Source organism: Martes martes (assembly GCF_963455335.1).
Source record: "Martes martes genome assembly, chromosome: 10".
In the NCBI taxonomy this organism is placed as follows: domain Eukaryota; kingdom Metazoa; phylum Chordata; class Mammalia; order Carnivora; family Mustelidae; genus Martes; species Martes martes.
The window spans coordinates 52,586,014-52,601,630 of NC_137898.1; the positions used below are offsets into that span (position 1 = coordinate 52,586,014).

General features: G+C 46.8%; 1 protein-coding gene across 1 annotated transcript in view; it reads left to right on the forward strand.

Moving 5' to 3' along the window:
- The window catches only part of OVCH2 (ovochymase 2), a gene marked incomplete at both ends in the record, with an annotated part of 30,182 nt that overhangs the window by 5,189 nt on the left and 9,376 nt on the right, over nucleotides 1-15,617 (forward strand). The window contains 11 exons of the mRNA XM_080816298.1: nucleotides 592-764; nucleotides 1,354-1,449; nucleotides 1,684-1,835; nucleotides 2,486-2,675; nucleotides 5,853-5,943; nucleotides 6,064-6,188; nucleotides 6,897-7,037; nucleotides 7,351-7,481; nucleotides 9,752-9,845; nucleotides 10,302-10,433; nucleotides 11,860-11,940. Of these exons, the coding sequence (XP_080672424.1) occupies nucleotides 592-764; nucleotides 1,354-1,449; nucleotides 1,684-1,835; nucleotides 2,486-2,675; nucleotides 5,853-5,943; nucleotides 6,064-6,188; nucleotides 6,897-7,037; nucleotides 7,351-7,481; nucleotides 9,752-9,845; nucleotides 10,302-10,433; nucleotides 11,860-11,940 (1,406 nt within the window). The remainder of the gene's footprint in view (nucleotides 1-591; nucleotides 765-1,353; nucleotides 1,450-1,683; nucleotides 1,836-2,485; nucleotides 2,676-5,852; nucleotides 5,944-6,063; nucleotides 6,189-6,896; nucleotides 7,038-7,350; nucleotides 7,482-9,751; nucleotides 9,846-10,301; nucleotides 10,434-11,859; nucleotides 11,941-15,617) is intronic.

Sequence of the window (15,617 nt, forward strand, 5' to 3'; positions counted from 1 at the left end):
AATAGAGTGGTCTTTCCCATCTCACAGCACATTTCTATATTACAAAGGTAAAGTAGGTAAGGAGAAGATCCCTACCTCTCATTGTTTTAATCAGTCCCAAGCCTTGAGTGTGCATGATCTCTGACATATTAGAGTTATGAGGCCATTATGTTTTTCATAATATACATTAAGCATTAGATCTCTGACACTAAAGTAGCCTACTTAGGAGGGATCACAAATCATTCTCAGAGAATCACTGATACTGAGACCTGGCCAACCACCTAGGGTAGCTGAATAAAATCCATTATAGCTGAGTGACCCCTGAGTTACAATATATGTGCATTTTCAGATGTTTTATGGATAACACTGCAAAGTATTTGATTTATCATATTCTTGGTTCCATTTGAGGCCAATCTTGATTAGCCCGCCACTTAAATTGGGAACCTTCGCATTTTTATTAGTAGTGATGGAATCATTCTCACTTTCTCTGTTCAGCATCCTCACATCCACATTATCCATCCATGTCATTTTAAAGAGGCCAGACTGTCAACCATTACAAGAGTTCTCAGAGGCTAAATGAAATTTATCCATTTTACTGCTTCCTATTCATAGAAATAGTGCAACAACTTTGAATGTCACTGCTGGAGAATATGACTTGAGCCATATAGAGCCAGGGGAGCAAACCCTCACCATCGAAACCATCATCATACACCCCTATTTCTCCATCAAGAAGCCAATGGACTATGACATTGCTCTTTTGAAGATGGATGGTGCCTTCCATTTCGGTAAACATTTGAGGCTCACTGTGTATCATCTATCCCGTGTACCCTATAACTTCTGCTCCATAACACATTCCCTACAACGTATGTTATGTAACGTTATATCCAACAGTTCTGGGTCATGCACTTCAAGACAGGGATTTGGGGTGGAGGGTCCCCTATGTGAAATCCTTTTTTTTTTTTTTTTAATTTTTAAAAGATTTTATTTATTTATTTGACAGACAGAGATCACAAGTAGGCAGAGAGGCAAGCAGAAAGAGAGGGGGAACCAGGCTCCCTGCTGAACAGAGAGCCCGACCCAGGGCTTGATCTCAGGACCCTGAGATCATGACCTGAGTCAAAGGCAGAGGCTCAACCCACTGAGCCACCCAGGCACCCCTGTGAAATCCTTTTTGTTTGTGGCTTCAGATATAGGATTATGTGGAGTCAGGAGAGAGTCTGTCTTTGTGTGACAAGTGACCCCTGGAGGTGTAAGGCACAGATAACACAACTCTCACGAGATCTTTGGGGAACCACCTAGATGTCAATTGGCGAGTGGCTTACGGTGCCCTGTCCTTTGTGGATGCGACAAGCCCTGCCTGCTCTTTCTCTTCAGGCCAGTTTGTGGGGCCTATGTGTCTTCCAGAGCCGAAGGAACGATTTGAGGCTGGATTTATTTGTACAACTGCAGGCTGGGGCCACTCGGCTGAAGGTAAGCACTTCTATGCCACTTCTCTTAATCAGATGTTAGAACTTTCCGGTGGGTAATCAGAAAATACAGTTTTCATCTATTTTCTAAACAACAATTGTGTAAACATTTTAAAAGAGAGTGTCCACTGTCCTTAGAATTTCAGGTCTTTCCGAAGGATACAAACCTGCATGGGGCATCTTCAACTCAGGAAGGGCGAGGGTGCCTTGCTGGTCCTCTCACCTCTGTGTTTTCTAGATGGCGTTCTCTCGCAAGTCTTACAGGAAGTCAACCTGCCTATTTTGACCCAGGACGAGTGTATGGCAGCTCTGTTAACCCTAAAGAAACCTGTCAGTGGGCGGACCTTTCTCTGCACAGGTTTCCCAGATGGTGGGGGAGATGCCTGTCAGGTAGGTGGGAGTGGAAATGTCCCAGGAAGGGCTTCCCTCAGCTTTGTCATCAGGGGACAGGATAAAAGGAGGCTGTAAGTAACACTGGACTCTAGAAAGAAGGGTAAGGAGCGACAAGGGAAGTCAAGTCAAAATAAGGAACAGTTTATACAACCTGTTTTTACCAGGGAGTGTGGACTCAGAGGAGGTCTTCTATTTTTCCCAAAAGACCAGATAATAAGAGATAATGCCAACATGAGCTTGGGGTTCTGTATCCCTGAAGGCTGGCTGGCTTTTTCCCTTTTAGAGGTTTCTAATCTGTGGATAATGGGGACTTTCCTTTCCATTCCTCTTGCTGAGCAAGATCTGAGGTCAGTTTTACCACTGGGCAAGGCTTTTCTGAGTCTGTAGGATGAGACAGGAGTAGGAAGAAAGTCTGATGTTTGATGAAACAAACATCCCCCGAGGATGGGGAAGAAAGAGGGGGAACTGGTGGGCTCCAGGGATATTTGAGGATTTAATGTGAATTGTGCTTGGCTATTCTCCTGGGCCCCTGAGCCCTAATCATTAGAAGTGAGGAGGTATCATTGATCTTCATCTAGCATCTTTGTAGGGGAAAGAGTGAGCACAGACCGGACAGTGATGATAAGAGAGGCTTTTCCCCCTTCCAGGGAGATTCCGGAGGCTCCCTCATGTGCCGGAACAAGGAGGGGACTTGGACTCTGGCCGGTGTGACTTCCTGGGGTTTAGGCTGTGGCCGTGGCTGGAGGAACAACATGCGGAAAGATGACCAAGGATCCCCTGGGATCTTCACAGATCTTAGAAAAGTGCTTCCCTGGATCCACAAACACATCCGAACGGGTAATAACGCCAGCACAGGAGGTCGGGAAGCCCGGGGCTGGTGAGAAGGTCAGCAGACCAGGCAAGTCAGGACCACTGAACAGACAGGCCCTGCTTCTGCACTTAGTGCGGCATGTAAGAACCGTGATGTTTACAAGATTTAAAACGGGTAGAATATAGTGCACAGTGTAGCAGACACTTATTCAAAGAAACACGAATCCGTCCATCCTAGGCTTAGTCAAATTTGCCTTTAGTTGAAACTATCAGTTGGTGATGTGTTTTCCATCACTTCTCAACTGTGCTAGCAAGATTTAGCAAGCAATGAACCAGTGGAAATTCTGGCGTCCCAGAGGACAATGGAGACATTTTGGGTTGTCACCATGGGGGGAGGGGTGCCACTGGCATCTGATAGGTAGGAGCTAGGGCTGTTGCTAAGTGTCCACAACGCACAGAATGGCACTCATGACAGAGAACGATCCAGTCCAAAATGTGAGTAATGCCATGGTTGAGAAGGCCTGGCACAGATCTGGGTTCCATGAGTCTGAGAAGGTCAGGGTCTGTATACACCCTTCTACTAGACTGACCAGGGAGTTAACTGAAACTTCCTTTCTGCCTCCAAAGCCAACTTCATTGTTTTCTAAATGGTAGCTTTCAGCATCAATAGGGCTTCTATTCTGTCCCAAAGGAGTTAATGCAAATTCATTCAGTAAGAACTTGGGTCTGTTTTCAAGGGTATGGTCCTATGGCGGGCTTCCAAGCCCTCCGGTTGTAGGTCCACCAGCAACTCTCTCATGGTTCTGGGTCACTTATTTCCATCTCCAGCCTCCCTTCTCATGAACAAGGAGAGAAGTAGACCAGAGAACCTCTTGCTCTGTATAACCTCCAAGCTAATCGTGGCCTGTTTTTTAATCAGCACACTTAATAAACAGAGCGAAATTTCATTAAAACACCAAGGCCACTGTCCTGCTTTGTCAAATCACCCCTTCTGTTTTTTCTGCAGACTAGATTTTCTTCAGTTGCATATTGACTTAAAAATGCCTGTACTTTGGAGCCAGGCATTTTGATAACTTCTTGAAATGCTGTGCAGGATACCACACACAGACCCTGACCAGCATCTCTCTTTTTCGTCCCTAGGGAAGCGGAGAAAGAGCTCCAGAGGTGGGTATCGCTCACAACCTGCTCCACGAGGAGCAGGAGGTAATATCTAGTATTTCTGAATATAGGCTCCCTTTATAATCAAAAGTCTTTGCTAGAGCTCTCTCTGCTCACTGGGTATAAAGCTACCCACACTCGGGGCACTCACAGTCATTCCCTGCCAGTTGGGGCAGGTCATCGCCCAGAAGGAGCCTTGGTTCCCTCCCATTTCACTTCTTGAGAGCTGCATCTCAACTCAGCAAACATTTGCCAGATCCTAGCTTTGCATCAGGGGCTCTGGGGCAGGGAAGTGAGGTGGTGCAGGTGTGCCCAGTGAGCTACACACCTTACCTGGAAAGTGTCCACATGGATACAGGAGAGTCTCCCCCAGGGTTACGTGGCAAGTCTGCAATAAATCTGCTCTGTAACTTTGGGAAAGCTCCTTCCTACCTCTGGACCTCAGTTTCCTCATCCATCAAGAGAAGACTCTGGACCAGAGTGTCTCTAAGGCAGCTTTAGCTCAAATCTTCAGTGGTTCTGTGAGTCTGTGGAACCACCTACAAAGAACCATGGAGGGGGAAGTACCCCGAGAACTAGAGGAGTGAGTGGCTGGGGATAAAAGCCAGAGGTGGCTTTGGAGCACAGACACCTTTTAAGCTAAATCATACACAAGCAAACAAAACAAAACGAAACACCCCACAAAGAACAAGTAGAATATTGTTAGGTGGAAACAGGATACACATAAAGAAAAATATTGCAGCTCAAGGAATCATCTTTGTGGAAAGACAATACTAAAGGACGAAGATCTGCAAATGTAGGGGGTAAAAGACACCAGTGCCTCAGTCAGAGCAGCGGAAGTGGGGGTGTGTGTGATGGGGTTCGATGACGGAGATTCGAAAACAAATTGAGACCAAGTGGTGGAAACTTTCGATGCCTGTCAAAAAAGTCTGGATTTACTCAGCAATAGGAAGTTGAGGAATTAGAGAACTAGATCAGGGCAATACGCTGGTGGTACAAGAACAGCAGGTAGGGGGCAGGATGGCTGGGCCTTCTGAGATGACACACGGGTGCCAGAGACCTAGGGCAAGGGCCAGAGGATGAAAGATGGGAATAGAAACAAGAGGAAGGGGAACCTGGTAGTCACTTCGTTGAAGGGTGAGGAGAGACAGGGAGGAACCAAGGATGGTACCAAAGTTTCGAGCATGAGGGATAAAGCAAAGGGCATATGAAAGTAATCTAATCAGGGGGCACCTGGGTGGCTCAGTGGGTTAAGCCTCTGCCTTCGGCTCAGGTCATGATCCGAGGGTCCTGGGATCAAGCCCTGCATTGGGCTCTCTGCTCAGCAGGTAGCCTGCTTCCCCCTCTCTCTCTGCCTAGCTCTCTGCCTACTTGTGATCTCTGTCTGTCAAATAAATAAATCAAATCTTTAAAAATAAAAAAAGAGGTAATCTAATGAGGAGGCACTTGGGCGGTTCCACCTGGTTGAGCATCAACTCTTGATTTCAGCTCAGGGGGTAATCTCAGAGTTGGAATCCACTTGAGTTTCTCTCTCGCTCCCTCTACCCCTCCCCCTGCTCACACACACTGTCTCTCTAAAATAAAAAAAATCTCTCTTTTTTTAAAGTAATCTAATCAGAAGGGGAAGCAGATTTGCAGACCATTTGTAGCAAGTTAAGAGGATATCTAGGAGATGGTTGAAAAACCACATCTGAAGCTCAGGAAAGTAGAATAATGGCTGAAACTCGGGGTAGGAATGAGACCCATCAGAGGGCTTGTGTAGAGAGAGATGAAAGCAAAGGAAAGAACCTGGGAAATACATGTATGTACAGAATCGAGTTATGATGCCAGAGAAAGAATAGTGAAGGAGAAGAAATCATCAAATCTGAAGGTTAAGCAGGATCTAAAAAGACCAGAAGGAATAAGGCATGGCAGAAGCCACGGCAGGGAAAGATTTCACAAAAGAGGAAGCATATGCATCGAAGAACCAGGCAGTGCCAATGTCTGCACGGGTTCTGGAAGGCTAGCCCCCACTGTCACCCTGCTTCTCACGGCTCTCTCTCCCAGCCCCATGCAACGAGCAGGGTCCTGTGCTCCGTGAGTCTGAGGGCGAGCTGCACTTCCCGGAAAGCCCCTTCCTGTATTATGAGAGCCAGCAGTAAGTAGCCCCCTGCCATCCCTCCCCCAACTGCCGCCTCCAGTCTGACTGTGCCCTTTCACTGGACCGTGACAGCCACCTTCTCTCTAGAAATGACACTCTTCATGGATCTGTCTGCAGACCGTGTGTCTGGACCCTGCTGGCCCCAGAGAAAATGCATGTGCTGCTCGGTGTTTCCCACTTGGATGCAGAGTCTTGTCACCACAGTTACCTCTCCATCTCTTCCACAGACGACAGACTTATCGGTGAGCAGATTTTCGCGTTGTCCAATGGACGCTTGTGCTGGGAGGGCTTCATGGGGCCGGCATGCCGTACGTCTGGCCCCGAGGCATTTCTAAACACCACGCTGCCCATCTGCCAAGTCTGAGACGTGGGATGGACAGTGGAAAGGGACTGAAGCTGAGCCAGTTCATTTGCTGCATCTGCTTTCCGTGGAAGTGGCCTTCCTAGATTCATGTGCCATGCCTGGAGCCCCTCAGGGGTAAAATACAGACACATCACAGGGAGAATGTTCCTTTCCTAGGCATGCAAATGACCTGGACTGCATCGTCCAGCTAAGAAGGAAAGTACCAATGGGAAACCATGCGTAGGGGCAAATGTCACTAAGGCAAGAAAGAGAGGTGGAGGAGATTTCTGTGGTTCCTGACGGGAGGGGATTTTGCTCCCCAGGAGATACTTGGCAACGTCTCAGAGCATTTCTGGTCGTCATGACTAGATGGAGTATTACTGGCATCTGGCGAGCAGAGACCAGGGGAGCTGTGAAACCTCCCATAATGCACAACACAGTCTGAACACCAAGAATGTTCTAGTTCAAGGATGTCAGTGGTACTAAGGTTGAGAAACCCTGGCTTAGACAATCCAGTCCTACCATGACAAGTCCAGGTCTCCTTGAGTCCCCTAATGGGTGGTGTTTTCTAGACTCTGAACCAAGACTCTAGCTTCTTGTGTTGCAGGGAAGTTCTGTGGGAAGAGCCTCGCTTCGTCCATTCTTGTCGGCTCCAACTCCCTACGGCTGAATTTCATCTCTGATGCCACAGATCAGGCAGCTGGGTTTAACCTCACCTATAAAGCTCTGAAACCAAACTACCTGCCTGGTAAGACCACTTACTTTTATCCCACACTATCCAGGCCATCTAGAGAGGTCTGAGACCCTGCAGGAATTAGGAGCGGGGACCCTGAGGCCAGGGAGAGCTCCTTCCACAGTCCTGCTAACTCGTGTTTGTCGCACATGAGCTGGGAGGGCTGAATGAGTCCTGGAAAGTCAGCTCACAGATATCTTCCTTCAAGCTGGCTCTGCCTGAGAGGGTCAGCGGCTGCGTCATTTTGTGGGAGACAGGAGGGAGCATGGAGAGGATTCCTCTTTGCTTGAGTCATGCCGTCATTGGGACGTTTCCCCTTGTGTTTCAGATTCAGGTTGCAGTTCCTTTACTGTCCTTTTTGAAGAAGGCCTCATACAGAGTCTCCACTATCCTGAAGACTATAGTGACATGGCCAGCTGTAACTGGGTTTTTCAAGCCCCCAAACGCTACCTAATTAAGGTACTGACTCTGGTTACCCTTGACTTTGCTCTGGCATCCCCATAGAAATCACGAGGGAAGAGGTTTGTTGTGTTTGTGCGTGTTTTTGTGGGTTGCCTGTGTGTTTTTAAATCGGGTTTATTCACTGCTATATCCCTGGTCCGGGCCATACAAGGCTCCCTATTACAGGCATTGAATACAGACCAGCCCATTCTCCCTGTAACTACCCATATTTACCACTAGATGGCAAGAGCGTGCTTTACTTTCCGTTGGTGGGCGTCTTTCGTCTGTACCCGGTAACAGGTTTAATCATTTTCTAGTCCCTTCTAGAAACAAGCATTTCTTCTTTATTCAGTAAACTGCTAACAAAACGCTTTGTAAGTAATGGCTAACAAAAGTCAATGCCAGTAAAGCCCCAAACATCAAGCTTTCCATGCATAGGTACCAGAGCAAGCACGGAGGAGCCAGTGTAGACCAGGTTGAGGGACGGGCAGGTGTCAGAGGGGCCGTAGAAGGTGAGGCTGAGCTCCAAGAACAGAGAGTTTTCAATGTCAGGAGGCAGAGTTTACTCCGCATTTGGTTAGTAGCGTTTGCGGCCACTTGTTTGTTCATTAAGCCCAGGCGGGCCATCGGCAGAGACGACGCCACCTGGTGCTTGAAGGTAAGACTGCAATCAGGATGAGGCTCGACATAGACCTTGATTGAGAATTCTTTCTCTTAAAATGATCATTGAAAGCATGAGAGGATATGAAGGAGAGAAAAGGTAGATAATAAAGGGGGAGGAGCAAGGATGGACAAGACCTCCAGTTTCTCATATATTTAAAAGGCAAACAGAAGCCTGAGGCTCAGGAGCAGGTGTGGAGTTAGGACAGTCCAGAGAATGGAGGCTTTCGTTTAGAACACAAAACAAGCAAACATGCAGAGGTGTGGCCCACAGTTTGGATTCCCCGCAGAAAGTGAGTTTAAGGAGGAGGACTCAGCATTTTAACATTTACTGAGCAGCAGCTCATCCCCCAGCAAAAAGGTAAAATACTTGGGTTGACAGTTGAGCGATGGAGGGCAGGTGGGAGAGGAAGCACCTGGAAAAGCCAGCCTGATGTTCGGAGCAGGAATAAGATCTCGCAGGTTTTACTGATGAGTAGGAGAAGACACAGAGGAAAGAAACGTGTAGATCTCCTCTTTCTCAAAGCTTCTGGAACCCAAACAGTCAAAACAGAAAATTTCAGGAGGAAGCAGAATTAAGGGAAGCTTTGTGATGAGTGATGGAGCAAAGAAGTTGAGCTATGAGTGGATTTCTGGAAGGAGGAAGAAGACAAAATGTCATTGAAAATCTGAACGTGTCAGAGCTAGAAGGGATTCAAGACCACCCATTCGATCCGTGTGTACTGATCAGTGAAGTGATCAGTGACAGCATCGTCCTGCAGGACCCCTCCAAGAGGAATTGGCAAATTAGGACTACAAGTAGTAACTATGTACATACCATCTGACCATTTGGAGGGAAAAGAGCCTATTTCCAGAAAGCATCGCAGTAAGGGTTTCAAAATGTTTGAATGAACCCTGTTTCTGACCCTTTCCTTCCCCTTTGCCCACATTTGCCACTAGTGACCGTTTACCTCCACGTTGTCCCCTCCACACAGCTCTCTGTGTCTCTTGCCAAGTGTTCAAGCTCCATTGAATCCCTAGCATCTGTGTGTTTAAAATCTAAATTCCTACCTCATCAGCCCTATCTTCCACGGCTCCTCCCTTCAGTCAATTGAAGGCCCCAGATGCTAGCACATTTTTCAGATTGTTCTTTACTGTTTGTTTGCTCCTCGTAGGAGGGGGCTAGGGAGCTCAAATATTTACGCTTTTCCCCACCCTTTATATATATATATATATATATATATTTTTTTTTTTTTTTTTTTTTTTTTTTTTTTTTGAGATAGAGTATACAAGAGGGGGTAGAGTCAGAGGGAGAAGCAGATTCCTCACTGAGCAGGGAGCCTGATGTAGGACTTAATCCCAGGACTCCTGGATCATGACCTGAGCCAAAGGCAGCCGCTCAACCAACTGAGCCACCCAGATGTCCTTTTCCCCCACCCTTGTGTCGGCCTGGCCCGTATTTGGTAGCTGAGATGTGCCTGGAGTGGAGCAGTCTGTACTATAGCCTATTTTCCTAAGTAATTTAACCTACTCATGAAAGCCCCATTCCCATCCCAAAGCAAGTTGAGCAATCCAAATTTGTCTGCTTACCCAAAATCAGGTCATTCGCTCATATAATTTGCTCTGGATGTAACACAGAGTCTTGTCAGCTTTCCTTTCAGAGTCTGGAAGTAGAGGAAAGTGGGGACTGCACTTCTGACTACGTGACCGTGCACAGGGATGTGGAAGGGCAGGAGGAAATAGGTCTGTGCCCCCGGGAGCTGAGGCTCCCCTGGTTTGCATTTTGGACCCAGTTTCTTTGGACAAATCCTTTTTGGGAATAAAAAGGATGTGGCTTCAGCTTCCTTCATTGTCCTGTGCCCCCTCCCCTTTCTCCCAGGTCAGGGGCCAGAAGAGCGGGAGGGAGGACCCAAGAGCCATCTAGGGGTCAGGAGGGGCAAGCGCCACTGAAAAATGCCCCGTGGCTCAAACCAGTTCCCAGCGGGAGTGTGGGGGAGACAAACAGAACTGAGACATTGCTGGACTTGAATACCTATTAAAAAGAAGAACACTGCCCTTCTATTTTGAAAACGAATTGGGACACCCACCAAAAAAGTTATTCCTAAAGTTATTACCTAAAGGACAACCTTTTTTTCTCTCCTATGCCACGTCTGTCTGCTGGGCCCTGGACCTCACCTTGCCTGGGCTGGGCTTTTCCAGCTCGGTTGTGTGGCTTTGTTGCTCCTGACCCCGTGCTGAGCTCCTCTGGGGTAATGCTCATCAGCTTCCAGTCGGATGAAAATGTGACCTTCAAAGGCTTTCAGGCTACAGTGTCTTTCATCCCTGAAACAGGTAAGAAGACTGAGACATCGGTGCTTGGGTCCCAGTTCCCATCCTCATAATGTGGTAGGAAAGGGCCGCCTCTGTGGACAGGAGTGGATACAGCAGGTTCTGGGTATTGGCAGGAGCTTGGCTCTATAAAGTCACCGGGAATCCCACATTAGTACGACTGAACCACGGCTCTGAGGGGACGTATGGGGTTAAGTTCCTGGGAGGCTCTGGTTTTATGGGTGTTTCTGTTTGAAGTCGCCTTCTTCAATATGTCTCCTTGATTGATTCACACTGAACTCACAGCTAGGATCCCTATAGCTCGGCCAGAACAAAGCTGGTCTATCCGGCATATTTTCTCCACAAAGCACATCACGGCCTCCTTGCACTCACGAACGCCAGATGGCACCTCAGACCTGTGTTACATTTAGGGCCATTTCAAACCACAAAACCACCAACAAAAAGCTCAGAAATGCAAAAACAAACAAACAAACAACCCCCCCATGGCACTCAAAAGACCACGGAAAGGACACTTGCTTATAGGATAAGCGCTAAACCAAGAAGGCAGAGCGTCGCCTCGTTTGACCTCACCTGGGGACATGTGCTTCGGGAGACTCAAATTTTTCACTGCTCTGCATATGTCATTGAATGATCATGAAAACACCAGTCCTTCTGAGTTAGAAGTAAATGTTGTGCAGTGGGTGAATTTGCAAATGTGGAATCCACAAAGAACAAGGACTGACACTATGTCTGAATTATGGCCTGTCCTTATTAGATGTGTGATCTGAGAGTCATCTGAGAATCATTTTCTTCGCCTTACCCTGGGAGAAGAATACATGCCTTGTTAGAATATAGGGAGGATTAATCAGATCAGGTGTGCGTGGCCACAAGCAAGTGTATAACACATGACAGAGGCCTGGAAATGTGAAATGTCTTCACCAACCCGCAGTCCTTAGGCACACAGACAACACAACTCCCCTCCAGGTCCTCACATCCATGAGCATTCTGCCCAAATCCTACAAAGCCAGGTGTCCGTCCCTCAAGTTGTTCATTCTTGTTAGACAAGCAGCTGCTTCTGGCAAATTCAGGTTACAGTTAAAATATTGTACTTTTGGGGTGCCTGGGTGGCTCAGTGGGTTAAAGCCTCTGCCTTTGGCTCAGGTCATGATCCCAGGATCCTGGGATCAAGCCCCACATCAGGCTCTCTGCTCAGCAGGGAACCTGCTTCCTCCCCTTTCTCTCTCTGCCTGCCTCTCTGCTTACTTGAGATCTCTGTCTGTCAAATAAATAAATAAAATCTTTAAAAAAAAGATTCTGCACTTTTCAGTGAAAATACCCATAGTCCAGCTGACTGAGATGCCCTAGAACCCTAACAATGATAATTTTCTGGTAAGTCCCAAATGCTGGCCCTGTGTGCATGATCTGAGCAACTGTGTATGCTTACACTCAGATTTAAACATCTCCAGCTCAGAGGACGAGTCGATGTTTTTGGAGACATGGAATGTACTACCTAAAGACCACAGTGCTTCTGGTAAGCTGTTTTGGGGAATGTGACTCAGAAATACCCACAGAGCCTATCAGCCAGGGTTCAACCAGAGAATCCCAAAAAGATATGTTGGAATCCTAACCTCCATACCCCAGAATGTGACTTTATTTGGAGCAAAAGTCTTTACTGAGGTAATCAATCAGTCAATTAAAATGGAATCCTTAGTGTGGGCCTTAACCCACTACGACTGGTGTCCTTATAAAAGGGGAAACTTGGATGTGGAGAGAGACAACCACACAGAGAGAAAGTCAAATGAACAGGAAGGTGGAGACTGGGTGACACATCGTCTACAAGACAAGGAGCACCAGTGGTCACCAGCAAACCACCGGACGCTGGGGGAGAGGCGCCATCACCAGCCTCAGAAGGAACCAATCCTGACAACACTTCCATCTCAGACCAACAGCCTTCCGAACATGACCCAATAAATGTCTGTTCTTCTAAACCATCTGGTGTGTGATACTTTGTTACAGCAGGGCTAGCAAACGAATGCACCAGAAACTAATACGGCTGAATGGGGGGTGACCAAGCAATTAAATCCATCTGGCAGGCAGTCAGAAAGCAAAGGTCACAGGACACTGGAACTCTACAGGCACAGGCTGAAGGTACTATCCCTCGGGGCAGACTTGCTTTTCTTCCTCCAAGGAAGTGTCAGCTCTTTTTTTTTTTTTTTTTTTTTAAGATTTTATGTATTTATTTGACAGAGAGACACAGCGAGAGAGGAAACACAAGCAGGGGTAATGGGAGGAGGAGAAGCAGGCTTCCTGCTGAGCAGGGAGACTGATGAGGGACTCGATCCCAGGACGCTGGGATCAGGACCTGAGCTGAAGGCAGACACTTAATGATTGAGCCACCCAGGCCCCCCTCAGCGCTGTTCTTAAGGCCTTTCCAACTAATTAAGTCAGGCCCAACCAAGGTATCCAGGATGATCTTCTTTACCTAAAGTTAACAGATTAGGGACTTCTATTACATCTGCAAAATCCCTTTGCAGCAACACCTAGACTGGCATTTAACAGAATAACCCAAGGCTGTGGCTTAGCCCAGCTGACACATCCAAAAAGCCATCATACAGAGCTGCATGGGGCGGATGTCATTGTCATTTTGCTCAAAGCAACACCAAAATATTTCCAGTCACAAGAAGCAAGACCCCCATCTAAATCAATTCATTTAGTGGAAATGGCTAACTTGTGTGCCGCGTTGCGGTGTGACTCATGAGATCTGTCCCCTAAGAAAAGTGAGTATCCCGCTCTGTGTGAACACCAGTGAGCGTCGAGAAGCGCTGGGCCTTCTCTTCCCCGTGTTTGTTCCGTGACATCCACTGACAACCACGTGCCACAGCCTGGTCCACATGGAAAACATGATGACCAGAGTGAGCAGAGGAGGGGCAGGGAGACTTGTATCATTTGTCATTTTGATAGTTTGTCAAGAGAAAATGCGAGCGCCTTATCTTTTTTTTTTTTTAAGTTTTATAAACTGACACAGTTCTCTAATGAGAAGGAATGAAAGCAATCTGAGTCTTTTGTTCTGGCTTCTTGGACCCCATGATGCACGGATGCCTTAGGTAGAACATCTTTGTAAAGTGTGGCTGCAGGGGCTCCTTCTCTTGACCCCGGGGGGTGCACTCAGCAGAGCCATGTTTCCCAGCTGAAACCAGGTACAGTGGTTTCTAAGGAGTCTCATTACAATGCTCTGCAAGACTTACTCATCATTCTGTGCCCAGCACCTACTACAGTGCTCAGAACACAGCAGGTGCCAAATAAGTGTTCAGTGAATAAAGCAAAATAATCCACAGGTAGCCCCTGAAGTAAGACCTCAATAAAAGAGACTTTCCTTCTGTCACTGAACTCACCCATTAGGGCCTTTTCCTTTATACATAAAAATTTAAGAAGGACAAGAAAAAGAGTTTACATGTGCCCTGTTTGTTTGGTTTTTTTAAGATTTTATTTATTTATTTGACAGAGAGAGATCACAAGTAGGCAGAGAGGCAGGCAGAGAGAGAGGAAGGGAAGCAGGTTCCCTGCCGAGCAGAGAGAGCCGGATGCAGGGCTCAATCCCAGGACACTAAGACCATGACCTGAGCCAAAGGCAGGGGCTTTGCCCCACATGTGCCCTGTTTTAAACAGCACATGTAAGGGATGCCTGGGTGACTCAGTTGGTTAAACATCTGCCTTCAGCTCAGGTTATGTCCGCAGGATCCTGGGATCGAGTCCCGCATTAAGCTCCTTGCTTAGCAGGGAGCCTGCTTCTCCCTCTGCCTGCCGCTCCACCTGCTTGTGCTCGCATGCACGCTCTCTGACAAATAAATAAAATCTTTATAAAAAAATAAATAGCACATCCAACCCAGATTATTTAAATCATTCAGTAAGCAATTTTGTCCTTCAGGTTTGTCTTTTTTTTTTTTTGAAATGTCTCAAATCTACACATGAAAGAATAATACAGTGAATAATACAGAATAATACAGTGAATTCCTGGGGATCCCTCACTTATATTCGATCACTGTCGCCATCCTGTCACATTGGCTTATTTCTCACCTGATGCCTTCTCTGTACAAATCTCCATACCAGAGCCCAGGGCACAGGGGAGGAGGTGCAAACAGGAACAAGACATAGCTCCTATCTTCAAGTAATTTATATCCTAATAATGAAAATTATGTGTATGAATTAGGCACACAAGTCAAGAGCAGATACTGTATGATTTCCATTTACGTGAATTAAAATTGCTCAAGATTACTATATGGTAGTAGACGTCAGGAAAGCAGTCACCCTTTGGGGGAGCTCAATATTTTACTCTTGGGTGAAATACCCACTTCTGGTAACATATGTATTTTTTTCTCTCTCTAGAATACAATCAGCATTTCTCATCACTCCCAGGTGTCTGTTAAAGTGCCTGGCACAAGATAGATGCTCAGAGCTTACAGTCTGGGCTTGATGGTGAGGAGGAGCCATGGGTAATACGGATGGGTTTCCTTGGCTCCTTCCCAGGTGGCCTTTGCAGAGGTGCTTCCCCCAACCCTTCCAGGTTTCTTTCCAGCCAGACTGTAGGAGGCAAGCAGAGAGGTCAGCCTGCAGACTGTCACCAGGCATTTCTGCAAAGGAACCATCTTTGGGAAGACCTGGGTAGTCACTGGTGCCCGCTGCTGCACCAGGATGTAAGTATACCTAGACCATGGAGCATGTTGGGAGCTGATGGTTTAAGTTGGCTGATCATTAATCCTTCAGCCACCACCACTGACATCCATCAGGGTCTGCTCCCAGTCCTTCTACCAGCATCATGGGCAATCCACCTCCCCAGGCAGAACTGGAGCTCCTGAATGTTCAGGAAAGTTCTGCCCTTTCATACTGTGCTTCTAGCTTATTTTAATTAAACATGAGGCTGGCAACTACAGACATTTTATCATGGCCCTCCCAAGGATTTTCTGATCCAGAAAAGGTATTAAATTTTGTGAAATACTTTTTAGCATCTTTCAAGGTGATTAAATGGTTTCTCCTTTGATTAGTATCTTAAATCCTTAATTAGTAGATCTTCTAATATTCCTACATTCCTGAAACGAATCCCACTTGAGCATGGTACATTCATCTTCAAGATACTGCTGGGTTCTGTTTAATATTCCACTTAGATTTTTGTATCCACATCCATAATTGAAGTTGATTGATAGTGGAGGCTCT